Genomic DNA, 19,470 nt, shown 5'->3' with positions numbered 1-19,470 from the left:
TCTAAGAGATTTGTCCATTTTATGTCATTGTTGAATTTGTAGGTATAAGTTAGTAGTAATGTTCCCTTTTAATATCTGTAGGATCTGTATTTGTATTCCCCTCTTTGAGTCCTGATATTGGTAATTTGCACGCGCGTGTGCTCTCTTTATCTCTTTCTCGCTCGCTCTCTCTCTCATTCTCATTCTCTGTCTCTCTCTTCCCCTCCCTCTCCACTACACCCCCCTTTTTACCTTCTTTTCCTCTTTTCAAAGAACCAGCATTTAGTTTCATTGATTTTTCCCTCATTTCAGTTTTATTAGTTTTGCCTTGTTTTTATTGTTTCCTTCTGCTTGCTTTGGGTTAATTTTGCTTTTTTTACAGTTCCTTATGGTGGAATCTTAGATTACTAGATTACTAATTTGAGACCTCTCTTTTTTTCTAATGTAAGCACTTAGTGTACATTTCCCCCTAAGCACTGCTTTAGCTACATCTTACATACTTTGATGTTATATTTTAATTTTAATTTTCTTCCAGTTCAAACCTTTAAACAAATTTCCACTTGGAACTTCCTCTTTGACATGGATTATTTAAAAGTATGGTGTTTAATTTCCAAGTGTTTGGAGGTTTCCTGTTATCTTTCTTGTTAATGATTTGTAGTTTAATTCATTGCAGTTAAAGAACATACTTTGTGTGACTTAAGTTCTATTTAATTTGTTAAGGTTGGTTTTGTAACCCAGGATATGGTCTACATTCATGAATATTCTGTGTACATTGCTATGTTGGGTGGAATGTTCTATGTCAGTGAGATACAGTTGGTTATTGTTAGTGTCTTCTATATCCTTGCTAATATTCTGTCAGTTTGATGAATTACTGAGGGAGGTGTGTTGCAGTCTCCAACTACAATTAGGAATTTGTTTCTTTATCCTGTCCTTTCAGTTCTTGCTACTCGTATTTTGAAACTCTGTTGGTAGGTACATTCACTATTACGATTGTTTTATTTTCTTGGTGAATTCACTGTTTTATGATTATGTAATGTCCCCTTGTAGCCTTCATTTTCCTATTGCTCTTCCAACTATTTTTTTTACATTGAGATGTAATTGATATATAACATCAGTTTGGTATTAGTTTCAGGTGTACAACAATAATGATCTAATATATGTATGTATTTGGAAATGATCACCACAATAAGTCTAGTTAACACCTGTCAGCATACATAGTTAAAATTTTTTTCTTTTGATGAGAACTTTGAAGATTTATTCTCTTAGTAACTTTCAGATATGCAATACGGTAATAACCATAGTCACTATGGTATGTATTCCATCCCCATGACTTAATTTTATAACTGGAAGCTTAGAATTAAATGGGTGAAGAGAAGTCAAAGGGTTCAAACTTCAACTTTCTTTTGATTAGTGTTTGCGTGATACACTTTTTTTTCATCATTAATTTAACCTGCATTATTGTACTGAAGTGCCTTTCTTATTGACAGTATATAGTTGGATCATATTTTGAACCATTCTGACAATCTTTTAATTGTTGTGTTTAAGTAATTTCTGTTTAATTATTTATATAATTATTAGTATATTTGAATTTAGGCCTACCATTTTATTATTTGTTTTCTGTTTGTTTCTTCTGTTTTTCATTTCTGTTTCTGCTTTCCTGCCTTCTATTGGATTATTTGAACACTTAAGTATTCTAATTTAAAATCTGTTGAGTTTTTTAGTATATATTTTTTGTGTAATATGTTCTACTGGTCTCTCTAGGGACTACAGTAGACCTACTGAAGTTTTTACAATGTACTTAGAGTCAGTATTTCATCACTTCTTGTGGAGTATAGAATCATCATATAGGTCCCTTTACCCTGCCCCACTTTGTCCCATTATGTTTTGGTTATCTTATGTGTTACATACATCGAAAGAACCCCATCAAACAATGTTATTAGTTTTACTTTTAATTGTCAAATACATTTTAGGAGACTCAAGAGAAGAACCATTTATTATATTTACCGAGATATTTGTCATTTCTGTAATTTAAGATACAAATATTTGCCATTTCTTTTATTTTAATGTTCCAAGTTTTCTTTTGGTATCACTTCCTTCTGCCTGAAAGACTTCTTTAGAGCAGGTCTGTTGGTGACAGATTCACTTATTAGTTTTCCTTTATCTGAAAATGACTTATTTCACCTTTATTTCTAAAGAATGTTTTTGCTGGATATGGAATTCTGGGTTGGCCTCCAAGGTTTCTGATGTGAAATCTATTATTTGAATAGGTGATATGTAGATAATGTGTTTTTCTCTGGTCAATTTCAGTGTTTTTAAAGTTTGTCTTTAGTTTTCAGCAATTTGATTGTAATGAGTCTGGGCATATGCTTTGGGATTATTCTGTTTGGAGTTCTCTGAGCTTTTTCAGTCTGTAGGTTTATGTCTTTTGCTAAACTTTTGGAGTTTTTGGCCAATATTTTTTCCAGAAGTTGCCATCCTTCTGGGATTCTCATGATGCAAATATTAGACCCTTTGGTAGTGTCCTACAGATGTTTGAGGCTTTGATCACTTTTTTTCAATTTTTTTTAATCTCTTTTTCAGATTGGATACCTACTATTAATCTGTCTTCAAGCGCATTGGCTCTTTCCACTGTCACTTCCTTTCTGCTATTGAGCCCATATAGTGAGTTCCTTACTTTGATTATTGAATTTTTCAGTTCTAAAGTTTGCTTCCTCTTTATGTCTTTTGTTTCTTTACTGAGGCTTTATCTCCATTCATTTCAAGAGTATTTGCCCTTACTTGCAGCATTTTTATAGTAGCTGCTTTAAAATCTTTATCAGTTAATTCTCATGTCTGTATAATCTGAGCATTGATGTGTGTAGATTGTCTTTTCCCATGTGAGTTGATTTTCCTGCTTTGGTATATTTCACCCACTATGTGTCCACACCAGGGACCCCTTTTCTGACTTCTTAAGGCAGAGCTAGAGAGCATCTCTTGATGCTTTTCCTTTCTGTACCAGTGCTCACTTCTGGGTTTCAGGCTGCCTTGTATCTAGGCCAGGGAGTATCACAGGGAAAAAAAGTCATAAACTCACTGCTAGTTTATTGGTATGTCAAATTCTGGTCTTCATCCAGCTTCTATTGTTTACTTTTCAGAATCCTTAAATAGGTGCTCCATACATTCTGTTCAAGGTTTATAGCCTCATTCAGTGGGAGAAACACTGAACCTAGAACTGGTTTTTTTTTTTTTTGGTAAACCTTTTTTGCTTCTCTTTTTTAAGGACTATTCATGGTGCTCTAAGTATAACTGGTTCATTAATTCTGACTGCTGCAAAGTATTCTGTCATGGTTCTGTTATATTTTATCTGTCTTCTTGTAATGGACACTTAGCATTCCTCCACCTCCTTACTGCCATAGAATCCTTATACAGTGCCTTCATTGTCCTCTGCAGAGATTTCTTTGGAGGTATATGTCCAGGAATGGGATTGATGGCTCCTAAGGTATATGCATACATTTACCATTAAGACATATATATTATTGATACTAATAGACTAATACTATTAGAATACTGATAGATGAATAGAATATTATTTAACGTTAAAAGATAGAAAATTCACATTTGCAACATGGAGTATTAGACTATACTAATATTAGTACTCCATTGTATGTGTATATATACATATAGGTATGTATATTTTGTTTATCCATTCAGTTATCAGTGGACAGGTTGTTTCCACCTATTGGCTATAGGGAATAATGCTGCTATGAATATTGGGTAGCAAATTTTGTTACTTTTATTTCTTATCTTTTAAAAAAAATTTTATTGAATTTTGTTACTTTTAAGAAATAGGATTTCTAGGAGATGTCTTGAGGATTAATCTCAGTTGTTTATGCCTTTTTGCCTATACCATATAATTCTGTACAGTTGGGTATTTGTTATTTTGCAGAATCTTAGGGCTGGCAGGGACTTTAGAGTTTAATATTGTAAGCACTTAAATTTTGTTCACTGTACCATATTTTTATAGAAAGGACCTATAAATACAATTTTCTTTTCTTGGACAGTCCATTTAACTTTAATTTTCTAGCCTGGTTACCTGAAGTCTTAGTACAGTGTGAATTTGCAGTTGCTTTGGTAGATCTAGGTCCTGGCTTGTTTGGTCTTGTATAAACATATAGTCTTTGTGGTGGATATTTTCTATTTCCTCCTCCAGAGCCACATACCATCCTTCTCCCTCTGATCTATGTCCCTGAAGGCTCATTCATGTGCATTTTGTGAATCTCTTTGCTTTCTGGCTTCTAGTTGGGAGTAGATGGTACCAGCAAGAAGAAGGATGGTGAGGTATTGATTCCCTGCTCCTTCCCTGCCAGGTTGCTACATGTGTGCACACCTCCACCAGTGATTCCTGCGTGGTGGTCCTTTCCATATAGCTACCCTCTCCATCTTCCTCATCTTTCCCCTTCAGGCCTAGGGTGTTAATGGTTCTGGAAAGATACATAGGCCTTTGTTGGTTTATCTAAACCTTACCCACACCTTTGTAAGTAGTCTCTTTGTTAAATTTTCCTCACATTACCCAGGTGTGGATACCATGTATTTCTAGTTGGCACCCTGATTGTTAGACCCCTTGAAAGGGCCCTGTTTTTAAAATTTTTATAAATTTGAACAAATAAATGTTACTACTGAATCATAAGATTAATAATTTAGGTTTGTTTTTTTCTGCTTTCTGCAGTAGTTTTACAGTAGGCTTTTGGGGGAGAGAGACTCACCCAGACATTCTCAGCCACAATATTAACAATGAAATATAGACCCCACTTCATTATTTTTAACCTTCTTCACAGACTTGGATTTCTGTTTGCAGCATAAAACAAAAAAGCTCCTCTTTCAGAAAAATTTTAGCACTTCTCCAGAGCCCCTATCCTTGCCACTGGGTTCCATTCTTTCTTTCCCTTTTTTTTTTTTTTTTTGATTTAAGTATAGTTGATTTACAATATTGTGTTAGTTTTAGGTGTACGGCAAAGTGGTTCAGTTATATATATATATTTTTTCAGATTCCCATTATGGGTTATTGCAAGGTATCGAATGTATTTCCCTGTGCTATATGATAAATCTTTGTTGTTTACCTATTTCATATATAGTAGTATGTATCTATTTATCCCGAACTCCTAATTTATCCTTTCTTTCTTTTCCAAGCTGTTTCAGTATTATCCTAAGCTAGCATTTGCAGATGTTGACCCATCTTAGGCAAATCTATGAAGATGTCTTTACACCGTCCAGAGTTTCTTTATGTTGCTAAAGCCACCCCTTGTTACCTTTCTCTTCCACTAACACTTTTGTGTCTTTCAGTGTCTAGCCACTTTAGATACCTATCCTGGTAAGTTAAGCTTAATGTTAATGTTTACTGATGAGTTAATAGTTTGCTTTTCTAACGAGGCAAATGAATTTATTTATATTTTTCATTATCTTTTGATAGAAATTTCCAAAGTATTTGCTTTCTGAGTTAGATTTGGTTTTTAGCATTAGCTTTGATGTCCAAATTGCTTAGGTTTTAAGAGTTTACATATAGGGAAAGCTTTTTTTAAGTTCAGCCTTTGTATTTGCATATGTGCTTTTTTTTATAAACTCAGAATGTGGAGTCATACTTCATATACAGTCATGTTTTATAAACTAATACCATATTAATATATTCTCCTGTTAGTAAATGCCTTTTAAAAAATATTTTAGTGTCTACTTAAAATTACATCATAAATGTTTAATAGGCAATAGTAGTTTATTATCCATACAGTATGTTATTCCAGTTTTTGGTCTTAAAATGTACTGACAAATACTTTGGTATAAAATTTTGGGCATGAAGCTCTGATTATTTCCTTAGGTTAAATTCTTAGGAGTAGGATTGCTACATCAAAATGTATGTTTTTAAGCCTCTTAAAAATATTTTAAATACAGGCATGACTAACCTTTTGTTTTCAAGTATTGATGCATCATCATGAAATTGATGCTTGTAACTACTTAAGAACCACAAAGAAATCTTGACGTTTTTCTGTCATAACTTATAACTATCAGACCTCCAATATTGTTATCTTTTATCTTTGAGACGGTATCCAAGCAAGCTGCTGAAGAGGTCAAATCCCATTATAATAAAACCCAGATTTCTTTGTGGCCTTTAGTACAATTGTCATTTTAGTTATTAATGTGGTAAATTTCTCTAATTAAACTATAAACTTTGTGCATGCAATAACCGTGTCTTTTTTTCCTTCCCAATATATCTCTACTGTTTGCCACAGTATAGTAGGCATTCAATGAATATTTGTTGAAAGGGGTTAAAAATAAATACTGTACTACAATTTTTAGTACTGAAAATGGTATAGTAGTGTATGATTTACTTGGATTTTGAATTCAGATGTACTTAGGTTTTATTCTTAGCTCTACCACTTAGTTGCTAGCTGATCTTGGGCAAGTCCCTGGTAGGTTAAAGTTTTTCTCTTTCTATTTCCCATCTCTTTCTGGTTATGAATGCCTTGAGAACAAGGAGAATGACTGGATCTTGCCAGCGCTAGAACCTGACATTTTATAAATGTTGAATTGAAGTTTTGAATTTAGAATTATTAGAAATGTGGCAAACTGTAATGAATGCCATGGTTCAACTGTACTGAACTTGTGTATCTCACAAAGCTTCTTGTTCTCTCTGGTATCTGGACTTTACACACACCACTCCCTCTGCCTGGGATCATCACACCTTTTTTACCTTACTGATATCTTGCTTTTCTTTCAGAACTTGGCTAATTAGGCTTTTCCTTCTCCTAGAAAGCATTCTGTAACACCCCTAGGCAGGTTGCATGTCTTTTCTCTAGAATAGCCTTCTTAGTCTTAGCAGTACTGACATTCTGGGCTGGATGTTTTTTTTCGTTTGGGGTAGGATGTTTAGCACCATCCCTGGCCTCTATCTACCAGATGCCAGTAGCATTCCTTCCAGTAACAACCCAAAATGTCTCCAGTCATTGCTAGATGTTCCCTATGGGAAAAATCACTTCCGGTTGATAACCACTCTAGAATTACAAATAGTGATTTGTACAATACAAATAGTATTGTAGTTGCCCAATTTTCTAGCTGTTTTTTTTTTTCCCAATAGAATGTAAGTTCCTTTGATTGCAAGGACTGTGCCTTTTTTATCTTCTTATCTAGCATCTAGCCATTATCTGTCATAATCAGTAAATATTTGTTAAATGGATTGAACATAATTTAAGATAATGGATCTCAGATACTTACGATTGTAAATGGGTAGTGTAAAGGACTCTAGAGGCAATCTCACAAAAGGAAAATACATCTGATATTTTGTGGTTTATGCACAAGCAGACAGATTATTATTTGTAGTCTTCTTCCTTACATTGGGTATCTCCTTTGGTTTTCTGTTCTTCAGTTACTTTGTTAGACATGCTCGTTTGGTTGGATATTACATGTTTTGAAGTTCAAGTCTACAGTTAATTGAGAGAAGTAGAAATTGTGCTGTCTTGGTACAGAATGCACAGTGGTCAATGCACAATGATATACTCTAAAGTCTTGTGGGTGGAGGGAGTGGTTTTGTTGACTGTAACTCTGCTGTTCAGTGAAAGTCTTGGTAAATAGCCTTCTGTTTTCAAATTCTATAGAGCAGTTTTGTTTTTTTTTTTACTTTTTTACCTCTTTGTATATTTCTTTGTATGTGAGCAGATGTTAATATTTCTGCGATCTTGGGCAGTAGCTTTTTCCAAAGGCTGAGACTTAATAGAAGGATGTGAGGAATTAAGGTGATAATATCTTTTAATTTGGTTCTAAATTTGATAGTCTTTTCCTGTCACTACCTCTGATGAGATTTTTGGGAGAAGTAGGAGGCCGTCCTTTTTGTCTTTCTATCACCCTACTCCTGCACCAATATATAGATAAATCATTTCATCCATCACCAAGTTCTTTCAGCTCTGGTTCAAAATAGATCTCAAATCCAATCACTTCTGCCACCACCACTGTTCTCTGTTCCAGTCAGAGCTCCTTCCATCTTTTGTTTGGACTATTGTAATAGCCTTGCCCTTGGTCCTCTTGCTTCCAGTATTATCCTCCCCCAGTTCTCCACACAACAGTTAAATGATCTTTAAAAAATGTAAATCAGAACATGTCATTTATCTGTATTAGAGAACCATTCTAGTTTATAGTGTCAAATAATCCACACTCTAACTGGTGTTAGTTCCTGAACTAATTTTAGCTTGAAAATAGTCATTGTATTTCTTATCTTTTTCCAGGAAGAGCACAGCATGCTGGGCTCTGGGTTTAAAGCCGAGCGTTTACGAGTCAATTTGAGATTAGTCATAAACCGTCTTAAACTATTGGAGAAAAAAAAAAGTGAGTAATGCCTGATTGCCTTATATTTTCTTTCCCAAAATGCATCACTGAGTCCTGGTATTGGCTCTTTCAGACTAGCATTCTGAAGTCTTATGGATCCCATATCCTTTAAGCTTTGGATACATTTCTGCTGCCCTTTGTAACTAGTTAGACTGAATCACTTTGTTGTTGCTATGGAATAAGTGACTCTGGAGGTGGAAACTTCTCACTGTACAAATAGTATTCTCACGTAGGCAAGGTAGTAAAGTCTAGACTAGATGAAATGGGACTAAATTTGTTAAGGGAGAGTAAGCTAGGATATAGTAGAAACACCTATTTCTCTCTGTTGGGATGGATGTCTGCCTGCAGGCCAGGGCCCAATGTACTACTGCCTTGTGACTGGAGTGGGGTTTATACTTTAGCGGAACTGGCCCAGAAAGCAAGGAAAGAGATTGCTGACTATCTGGCTGCTGGGAAAGATGAACGAGCTCGGATCCGAGTGGAGCACATTATCCGAGAAGACTACCTTGTGGAGGCCATGGAGATCCTGGAGCTGTACTGTGACCTGCTGCTGGCTCGGTTTGGCCTCATCCAGTCTATGAAGTAAGATATTTTGTCTTTTTTTTTTTTAACCTTCATTGAGGTATAATTTATATAGAAAATATCAATATGTATTTAATGTAGACAATTTGATGAGTTTCAACATAGGCATACACCTGTATACCATCATCATACTCAAGTTAATAAACTGTTGTCACCTCCAAAAGTATCCTTTTACCCATTTTTTTTCTTTTTTCTTTTTGGTAAGAACACTTCACATGAGATCCACCTTTTAAAAATTTTTAAGCTGTCAATGCAGTATTGTTTACTTATAGGCATTGTGTTCAGCAAACCTCTAGAACTTTTTCATCTTATATAACTGTACTGAAGTAAGATACTTTGGTTTGAAGACCTCACTCATATTACCTCTGGAATTTGAGAAAAGAGTAATACTAGTCTCTTCCTACATTTAGGAGGCTAGCAATAAGAGACTGCCACTTCACATACCCCACCTACTAGTCCTACTGTTTTTTCCTACTATTCACCTGAAGGCCTGATCTTAGTGTAGACAGCTGTTAAAAAGAAAATAGGGAATCTGAAATCAAGAAGCCCGAATCTGAGTCTTGGCTCAACCACCTTCTCATTTTGTGACCTTGGGCTTGTCGCTTAGTTTGAATTTCCCCTCAAAAATAGGATGACAAAAATGGCTAGAAGCCTAGAGTTACTGTGAGAATCCATTGAGATTTGTGAAATAGCTTTAGAGGTTAACAGGTATACGATATAAGTGATGTAGTTTTGTTGGTTAGTTTTAAAGAATGTTAAATTTTATTAATTTTTTTCCTTAATTAGAGAGTTAGATTCTGGTCTGGCTGAATCTGTGTCTACACTGATTTGGGCTGCTCCTCGACTCCAATCAGAAGTGGCTGAGTTGAAAATAGTGAGTATAACCTGTTTCAGTGATGTACATAGTTGTTCATATTGTTAGAAAGGTCGGTTAACATATGTCAGTTCTGCTTATTTGACCAGGTATTTTGTACCCTTCTCATCCTGCCTTTGAGACAGGTTTTGTAAATTTGTTTCTTCCTTCTTTTCAAGTGTTTCATCATAGAATAAAAAGTGTTTTGCAAACTAGAATACTTTTGGTAAGGGACAAAGTTACATGTACCCCAAGTTTTATCTTAACTTATTTTTAGTTTAATGTTATTTAAATATGTAAAGATAGGAAAATTCTTGTACAACTATAAATCAGTAAACTTAAAATAACTTTAAGGGAACAGAGGTTGTGTTTCATTCTTTCATTCCACAAATATTTATTGAGCAGATGTGAGTTAGGTGGGCACTGAGAGTACAGTGGTGAGCAAAATATGACACCAGCCCTATTCCTGTAGCTTAGGGTCTACTAGAGACATTAACTGAAAAATTGCTTATCTCAACATGGGTATGGTACTGACTGGTAAGGTACAAATTCAGTTGAATTGTTTTCTCTCCTGTTTTCTACATCTTTGCCAATTGTTCACTAGGGGATTGTCTCTCAGCGTGTCTTTTGAGATTTCCTTGTCTTTATGCTTTTATTTTTTGAATTCTTTTTATTTCTCTTCATATCTTTTTAAATAGTCTATTATTTTTGTTTCATGGCTATAATATCTTCAAACTGAGAATATTATAGTTCCTTTTTAAGTTTTCTTGTTTCTGTAATGTTTGTTTACTTCTTTCTCTTTTTTTGATTTAGACGGTTTTTATAGTAGAGGCTTTTCTCGAGGGTTTGGTGACTCTTGGCTGTTTATATTTAAGAGTGAGGTACTAAAAAGTAGATTAGAACCTCTTGTGTGCTTGGGTGGGGTTTATTGCCAGATGCCAATTCATTTTTTTCTCCCTCTTTTTCTCTCCAGCTTTGTTGAGATATAATTGACATGTAATACTGTGTAAATTTAAGATGTAGAGCATCATGATTTGACTTACATAGTCCAGAAGTGATTACCACAATAAGTTTAGTGAACAGCATCTCATATAGATAGAATTAAAGGAATAGAAAAAAATTTTATGATGAGAACTCTTAGAATTTACTCTTTACTCTTTTAATTTCTTACCTCCTGTATTTTGCTAGACTTCTAAAATTTACTTGATACTCCAATTAGCTAATGGCATCCTCTAATTGTTTTATACCCTGCCTCGTGAACAGCCATTTTCCCCATTTGCATTGCTCACTGCTAACCTTTTAGCAGCGAACAAAATCAGTTCTGCCTTCTTCTGGGCACTGCCCACTGTCCCACCAACAATAAGCCTCCCTCTGCCACCCCACTGGCCACCGCTGGAGCAACTCAAAGCCTTTAGCCTTCAGTGGGCATGGGAGATGCCACTTCCAGCACCTCCAAGGACGGACTTCATAACTTTTCTGTAGAGTAAGCCAGTGGGTGTGCTAAGGTATCAGCAGGCAGCTGACTCTGGTTTCCTTTTCTAGCTACCATCTGGAGGATGAGCGCCTGCTGGAATTAGGACATTTTAAGGACAAAGGAGGGGTATGAGGTCCAGCTCACAGGTCAACCAGCAGTCATGATACTCTCTTTACTCTCTTAATAATTTTCTTTCTTTTTTTTTTAATATATTTTTATTGAAGTGTAGTCAGTTTACAATGTTGTGTCAATTTCTGGTGTATAGCACAATACTTCAGTCATATAGGAACATACATATATTCGTTTTCATATTTTTTTCACCATAAGTTACTACAAGATATTGATATAGTTCCCTATGCTATACAGTATGAACTTGTTTAACAGTTTTCATATATAACATACAGCAATGTTAATTATATTTATCATGTTGTACATTACATCCCTAGTACTTATTTATCTTAGAAAGTTTAAAGTACCTTTCGACTGCCTTCATTGAATTCCCCCTACCCTCCCACCTGCTGCCTCTGGTAACCACAAATCTGATCTCTTTTTGTATGAGTTTGTTGCATATTTGTCTTCTTGTTTTTGAAGTATAATTGACCTACAATACCGTATTGGTTCCTGTTACACAATGTAGTGATTTTTTTCTATACGTTTCAAAATGATCATGGTAAGTCTAGTTATGATACGTCATCATACAAAAGTATTATTTAGTTATTGACTGTGTTCCCCAAACTGTACATTTCATACCTATGACTCATTTATTTTGCAACTGGAACTTTGTACCTCTTAATCTCCCTTACTTATTTCTTTCCTCCCCCCACCTCCCTCTGGTAACTACCTGATTGTTCTCTGTATCTATAACTCTGTTTCTGTTTTATGTTTGTTCATTTGTTTTGTTTTTTTAGATTCCACATATAAGTGAGATCATACGGTATTTGTCTTTCTCTGACTTATTTCACTTAGCATAATACCTCTAGGTCTAGCCATGTTGGAGATGGCAAGAGTTCATTCATTTTTATGGCTGAATATTCATATATATATATGCACACACGTATATGTATATCACATCATCTTTATCCATTCATCTATTGATGGGCATTTGGGTTGCTTCCATATCGTGACTATTGTAAACAGTGCTGCAGTGAACATAGGGGTGCATATATCTTTTCTAAATAGTGTTTTTGTTTTTGTCAGATAAATACCCAGGAGCGGAATGGCTGGATCATATGTTAGTTCTATTGTTAATCTTTTCAGGAATCTCCATACTGTTTTCCGTAGTGGCTGTGTGAGTTTACATTCCCAACAGTGCGCAAGGGTTCCCTTTTCTCTGCATCCTCACTAGCACTTGTTATTTGTTGTCTTTTTGATAACAGCCACTCTGACAGGTGTAAGGTGATTTCTTAATATGGTTATGATTTGCATTTCCTTAATAATTAGCGAGCATCTTTTTATGTGCCTATTGGCCATCTATATGTCTTCTTTGAAAAAATGTCTCTTCAGATCCTCTGCCCATTTTCTAGTTGGATTTTTTTTTTAATGTTGAGTTGGATATATTCTTTGTATATTTTGGATATTAACCCCTTACCAGATACATTGTTTGCAGATATCTTCTCCCATTCAGTAGATGGCCTTTTCATTTTGTTGATAGTTTCCTTTGCTGTGCAGAAGTTTGATGTACCCCCATTTGTTTATTTTTGCTTTCGTTTCCCTTGCCTGAGGAGACGTATCCAAAAAAATATTACCTAAGACCGATGTCAAAGGGTGTACTTCCTGTATTTTTTCCTAGAAGTTTTGTGGTTTCAGATCTTGTATTTAAGTTGTCAATCTATTTTGAATTTATTTTTGTATATGGTATAAGAGAGTAGTCCAGTTTGATTCTTTTGTATGTAGCTGTACAGTTTTCCCAACACCATTTATTGAAGAGGTTGTCTTCTCCCCATTGTGTGTTCTTGCCTCCTTTGTTGTAGATTAATTGCCCGTGTAAGTGTAGGTTCATTTCTGGGATCTCTGTTCTGTTCCATTGATCTGTTTGTTTTTGTGCCGATACCATCCTATTTTGATGACAATAGCTTTTTAGTATAGCTTGGAATCAGGAAGCATGATACCTCCAGCTTTGACTAAGCCCTTTATTGAGGGAACTCCAGACTGGTAGGAAGTAGTTTTCTTTCCTTGGAGTTGGTCAAGGGGGTTTTTCCTCAAAGAGGAATTCTGTCTTCTACCTGGAAGGTATAAGCTGGCTGCATTTTTGAGAGCACAGGGGAGAAGGAAGCTAAAGGTATCATTCTTCTCTTGAAGAAGACTTACACTTAAATTCTTCTGTTGCCAGTAAGTATCTCTGCTCTTTGCTGTGCTTGGAGTCCAAAGTTCCTTCAGTTTAACCTTCCCGGAGATTAAGCTTCCTGTATTCTTAGAGGGTAGGACGTGTAGGTGGAGGAATGGGAGAGTAGAGGCAGCTGCTTCTTATACAGACTTAACCTCAGACTATAAAACCTCTTGTTTATAGCCTCTCCTCTGCTCCTCCCTTATATCAGTATTAATTCCAGATAAAACAAAGATTTACATTTTTTAAATGAAACCATAAAATAACTAGAATTACGCAGATTTCAAAAATAATCTCACAGTGGAAAAGACATAATATGCTACAAAACCCAAAAGCCATAAACAGTGATAAATTAATGTAAGTAGAAATTAAAGATTTCTGCATAGTATAAAGGAAAACAAAAACCATTATCAAAAGACAAATAAGAAACTAAGGTACCCCTTAAAGTATCCCTACTGAACATTGAGCACCCCCTCACTGAAATTCCGAGTATTGGGACCATCTGGTCCAGTAGCACTGTCACCTCCATCTGTACTGTTGTACTAACTTCTTTTTTGGCAGTAAGGGGAGGGGTGTATTATATTTATTTGTTTTTTAGTGGAGGTACTGGGGATTGAACCCAGGACCTTGTGTATGCTAAGCAAGCATTCTACCACTGAGCTGTACCTTCCCCTCACCGTTGTAGTAAGTCCTTGACTGTACTTTCTGTGTCTGCTTTGACTTCCTTTAGTCTATTCGTCATTCCATTGGAATAACTGAGGATTCTGTTCAAAACACTGATCTGATCCTGTCACTATCCCTTGCTTTAAAGCCCTTTGAGTGGCTTTCTGTTGTTCCTGTGATAGAAACAAAACTCCTAATAACCTACATGGCCCTGCATTATCTGGCCCCACCTACCTTTCTTCATTTCCTGCCACACTATTCCTTCAGGCTTTGTGGTAGAGGCTCACTGATATTTTTGGTTTGGGGGTTATCCGTTTTCCCAACAGAGGCCTTTGCACACGCTGTTTTTTTTCCTGGAGTGTTCTTTTCCTCCATGTTAATTCCTAATCATCCTTTACATCTCAGTGAACCATCACTTTCTTCAGGAAGCCTTATCTGACCTTTCTGATCAGATCTGATTCTACTGTTGTAAGCTGATGGTATGGTGTACTTTTCCTTTCCCCTTTCACAACTGCATTTGTACCTTTATCTGTGTGATGATTTCAATAATGATTGTTTTTCCCAGAGACCATAAGATTCTGTAAGAGTGGGAACAATGTATGTTTTTGTTCATTGAATGTGGTGTCTAATATAATGCTTATAAGAGAGTTTGGCACATAGTTGCATTGCAGCTCAGGGGATAGATGGATAAACAAATAACTGAATGAATATGTACCCCTTAAGGTTTATAGACCCAGTCTTTTGGAAATCCTATAATAGAAGCATGTTTACTGTTGATAGGAGGAAGCTTGAAGCTCTCTGTATGGCTTTATTTACTGTTCTTTTTTCTCTGTAGGTTGCTGATCAACTCTGTGCCAAGTATAGCAAGGAATATGGCAAGTTATGTAGGACCAACCAGATTGGAACTGTGAATGACAGGGTAATGACAGAGACATACTTGTTAAACGTGAAGCAATGGGTGGAATGGGGGTTATTTTATTGCCTGTAGTGATACTGGTGGGTACTTCTTTAATGTAGAGTTAATCTTGGGTTGCACATTTCAGAGAGAGAGACAGACAGAAGAGACAGTCTGACTGGCAGTGCAGTCAACTCCTTACCCCTGCCCTGCACCTCTGATTGTGAGGCTCTTTGTCATCCTGTGTCATTCCTGATTTTATCCCGTCCTTTGTGCCACTTGTGATTTGTGGAGGTAGAAGTGAGGTGGGGAGAAGGGTGGATGAATTTTGATGTGGAAGGCAGCAGTATCAGTCTTTTACCAACATTTGGGGCTTATGTAACGAGAGATATGAGAGATACACAAGTCTAGTAGTGTGCTTTGTGACTGAAAAAAATAATTTAACTGATTGGAACCTTTTTTTTTTTGCCTCAATTCACCTGTAAAATGACAGGAACAAAGTTTAAAAGTGAGACCTTAGGCTTAGGCAGGTTGATACAGATGCAGCTTAACCCTGGGTGTTTTACTTACAGCTGATGCACAAACTGAGTGTGGAAGCCCCACCCAAAATCCTTGTGGAGAGATACCTGATTGAAATTGCCAAGAACTACAATGTGCCCTATGAGCCTGACTCTGTGGTCATGGTAAGTTTAGTCTTTAAGAGTATAAAGGAAAATGAGTCTTTAGACAGCACTGTCTTTGAAAAATAACCATATTCTTTGCACTCATATTTGTGTGTGAGAGTTTAAACCTTTGTCCAATTAGTGCCTTTTGGGGTAACAAATATGCTTGCATCTCTCACAGCGTATTTAAGGATCAGATGAGATGAATGACTGAAAGCACTTTGAAAACGTACAAACCTTGTTACAAATATAAAATGACATTTCTACTTTTCGATGAAGTTCAAGGAATTGAGAATACCCCCATGGGGGGCAAGAAATGCCCCAAGACCCAGACCACATCTTGAAACATTCATTAGGTGCCTGCCATGTGCCATACAGTGCACAGAAAACTGAGAATACAGAAATACGTAAACAAGGTCCTGTCCTGAAGAGGCTTACAGTGTGAGAAGGGCAAATATACAGATAGTAACTCAGCAGTGAAGGTTGTTGGGGTACAGTAGATGTTTTGGTGTGCTGCTCAGTCAAGCCTCCTCCACCCCAATACACACACAGTTCAGGAAAGCAGCATTTATTCCCTTGGCTCTTGGAAGTATTGATGACTGGTGGCTCACACACAGCTGAGTGTCCCTCCAGTATCTCAGAAGAGAGCTTCCCTACCCAAAGTCTTTCCTAGGGGCAGATTGTATTCAGTACCTGGTCATTATAGAGGTTTAAAGACTCTGCCCTTTTGCCCCAGTTGGGGACGCATGGTATAGGCCCATCCTAGCTCCAGATCTCGGGGGGATTAGCTGAGGCCTTTGTTGTAACTATATGGCCTCCCAACTTCTCATTCCTTTTTATGTATATATATATGTATGTATGTATGTATGTAGTTTTAAATGGAGGTTCTGGGATTATATATATATGTATGTATGTATGTATGTATGTATATATATGTATGTATATATATGTATGTATATATGTATGTATGTATGTATGTATGTAGTTTTAAATGGAGGTTCTGGGGATTGAACCCAGGACCCTGAGCATGCTCAGGATATGCTCTGCCACTGAGCTCACACTGCACCTCCCTCCATCCCTTATCTTCTTCCTTTGCCCAGCCTTGCTCTCTTCACCTCCCTGCAGGTCTTTATCCCAAGAGACCTCTCCAGTAAACTTCACACTCATCTTATCTCAGAGTCGGCTTCCTGGGGAACCTAGCCTGTGACAGGGCCTAATGATATGGGCTTTCCTCTTGTTCTTAGGCAGAAGCTCCACCTGGAGTAGAGACAGATCTTATTGATGTTGGATTCACAGATGATGTGAAGAAAGGGGGCCCTGGAAGAGGAGGTGGCGGCGGGTTCACAGCACCAATTGGTGTACCTGATGGAACACTGCCAATGCCCATGCCCATGCCCATGCCGTCTCCAAGTACTCCTTTCTCATACCCGCTTCCGAAGGGACCAGTAAGTATACATATAAATAAGTATGGATATAAACTCTAGAAAATGTAACATGACAGGTTGGCTCTGTGATATACTCAGGAATTGTAGGTTGTCAAAGATATTAAACAGTAAGAACATTTGTATTAGCTTAGTGGTCATATTGTGGGAAAAAAAACTGGGATTTGGAGAAGTCTTTTGGTTCCCTTACAGGTAATGAAGTGGGAAAATCTAGAGAGATGGAGCTAGAAAAAATTTTTTCATGTAGGCTTACTGAACACCTTTGGGACTTGAGGGCATACTGAGTAGCTTTTTCCAAAAATGAGTAACCACCACCTATTAACAAGTAGAATAACCTGCTTTGTAGACAAGAAGTTGAAAGTCATTGATAGCAAGAAAGTCTGATAAAAATCTTGCCTTGTAGATATTGAAGCAGTTTAGTAATTTGAAGAATAGCCTTTGGCAACAGATCTTTAAAAATCTGGAATCCTCCTGATCACTGTTGAATACATATATTAAATACATACCTTGAATAAATTTATTCATTATATCATGTCATTATATCAGTATGAATGTATTCACATTGAGAAAATAGTTGTACACACACACACACACTCACTCACTCACTCACTCTTCTCCCTTCCCTTCTACAAACCTCAGAAATTGCAGATGGGGACAGTGTCTCTGATGTTGCCTTTGTTCTCTTGCAGTCGGATTTCAATGGATTGCCAGTGGGAACTTACCAGGCCTTTCCCAGTATTCATCCACCTCAGATACCAGCAACTCCCCCATCCTATGAATCTGTAAGTGCCTGAGCCTCTTTTATAAGCAGCAGGAGAGTGAATCCCAGGAAGAGAGAGCAAAATAATGGCCAAAGGGAAGGCAAAGTTTTGTTAACTCCTAGTACCGCCATTGCTCTATGCTTTGGATTTTTGTGTTGCTTTAACATTACCCTGGAATGGGGAGTGGTGGTGGCAGCAGCATCATTGGTGGCAATGCTTTGTGGGCACTAAAGCCAGGAATCAGGAAGGAGCTGCAGATCCTAGAAAGTTCTGGACTTAACCAGACATTTTTTTAGACTAACTAGACAGAAGATCATACTGAGCTGGTATAGTCTTGGTACTAGAATATAATCATTAAAATACCAATTTTATAAATTCTCAGCACTGTAAAGGAATAGCAGCCAGATTTTTGTCTTAAACAGAGAAGTGTCTAGTTTAAATTTCAGTCTATAGCCTTAATTTTATATTTTAGTCTTGTAGTTAAAACTTGCTATAATAGCTAATGTAGTAATGATGCCTTGATCTATAGGTGGTTGTAATAGCTTTGGTTCAGAATTAGATGACTTTTCTGCCTGCCTTGTTTCTCAGCCTTTTGAGACCTGCTTCCATATGATGCATTACTGAGAAAACAAATTGGTATGGTGTTTGCTGTGGAAATTATTCGTATAGGGCAATTCCCCCTGTTCCTGGGCTTGCTTAGTGTTGTTTTTTTTTTTTTTGGTTTTTACATTGGCCCTGAGTTTTTAATGTTTTGGTTTTGCATGCATTAAAGCATTGCCCACAACTGTTTCTAGGAATGAGGCAGAAGATCTTCACTAATATTTGAGAACTTGCTTCTTGGTTTAGTGCTTTCTCTCTGCTCGGAAGGGAAAGGTATCAGATTAAAAAGAGGTTACGGTGTGATAAGAGTTTTCTTTTTCTCTTCTCGGCAGTTAAGAGTTAAGCATGATATCTATGTGGTTGGAAGAACAGGAAAGGAGTCTAGAGGGCAGAAGGGCAGTTTCTTTGGAGCAGGTTCTGTTGCTTTTGCTGAACAGCTTAGCTTTTGCAAAATACATGGGCTCATACCATTACTTCACCAGTGATGCCATTGCTTTCTCTTCTGGTAATGATCTTTGTGTTTCAGGTTGATGACATTAATGCTGATAAGAATGTCTCTTCTGCACAGATTGTTGGTGAGTGTGAGTCAAACCCTCAGTGCTCATTTCTGAACCCTTTGCTGTTTTCTCATGACTTTTTCTCCCTCAGGCTGTTTTATGTTTGTGGCATTCTACTCACATGCCCTGTCCTCTCCCCCAATGCAGTATGGTGGAAACAACTCAGGATTTCCCTCTTCCAGAAAGAAAAGATCTTTCCTGGCTCCAAAAAAAGTCTCCCGAGTTCTCTGTTTCTATTGGTGGTATCATTATTCTTTTTCACCGTGTGGTTTTTAATCACCCCTAAGCTCTTTATGTTCCTGCTGCTTCAGCTTCCATTGTGCCTGGAAATACTAA

At 36.8% G+C, this 19,470-nt stretch overlaps 1 protein-coding gene across 2 annotated transcripts in view; it reads left to right on the top strand.

Annotated features, from left to right (window-relative positions):
* Positions 1-19,470, top strand: part of IST1 (IST1 factor associated with ESCRT-III) — a 33,676-nt gene that overhangs the window by 11,915 nt on the left and 2,291 nt on the right. For both annotated transcript variants that reach the window (XM_072967664.1, XM_006199713.4), the window contains 8 exons: positions 8,223-8,322; positions 8,724-8,904; positions 9,691-9,778; positions 15,053-15,136; positions 15,685-15,795; positions 17,019-17,219; positions 17,906-17,998; positions 19,104-19,152. In XM_072967664.1, the coding sequence (XP_072823765.1) occupies positions 8,235-8,322; positions 8,724-8,904; positions 9,691-9,778; positions 15,053-15,136; positions 15,685-15,795; positions 17,019-17,219; positions 17,906-17,998; positions 19,104-19,152 (895 nt within the window). In that variant the 5' untranslated portion in view covers positions 8,223-8,234. The remainder of the gene's footprint in view (positions 1-8,222; positions 8,323-8,723; positions 8,905-9,690; positions 9,779-15,052; positions 15,137-15,684; positions 15,796-17,018; positions 17,220-17,905; positions 17,999-19,103; positions 19,153-19,470) is intronic.

Source organism: Vicugna pacos, chromosome 9 (genome assembly GCF_048564905.1).
Source record: "Vicugna pacos chromosome 9, VicPac4, whole genome shotgun sequence".
Taxonomy (NCBI): domain Eukaryota; kingdom Metazoa; phylum Chordata; class Mammalia; order Artiodactyla; family Camelidae; genus Vicugna; species Vicugna pacos.
The sequence above is the reverse complement of the archived record's forward strand: the minus strand, read 5'-3'. Positions and strand labels throughout refer to the sequence as shown.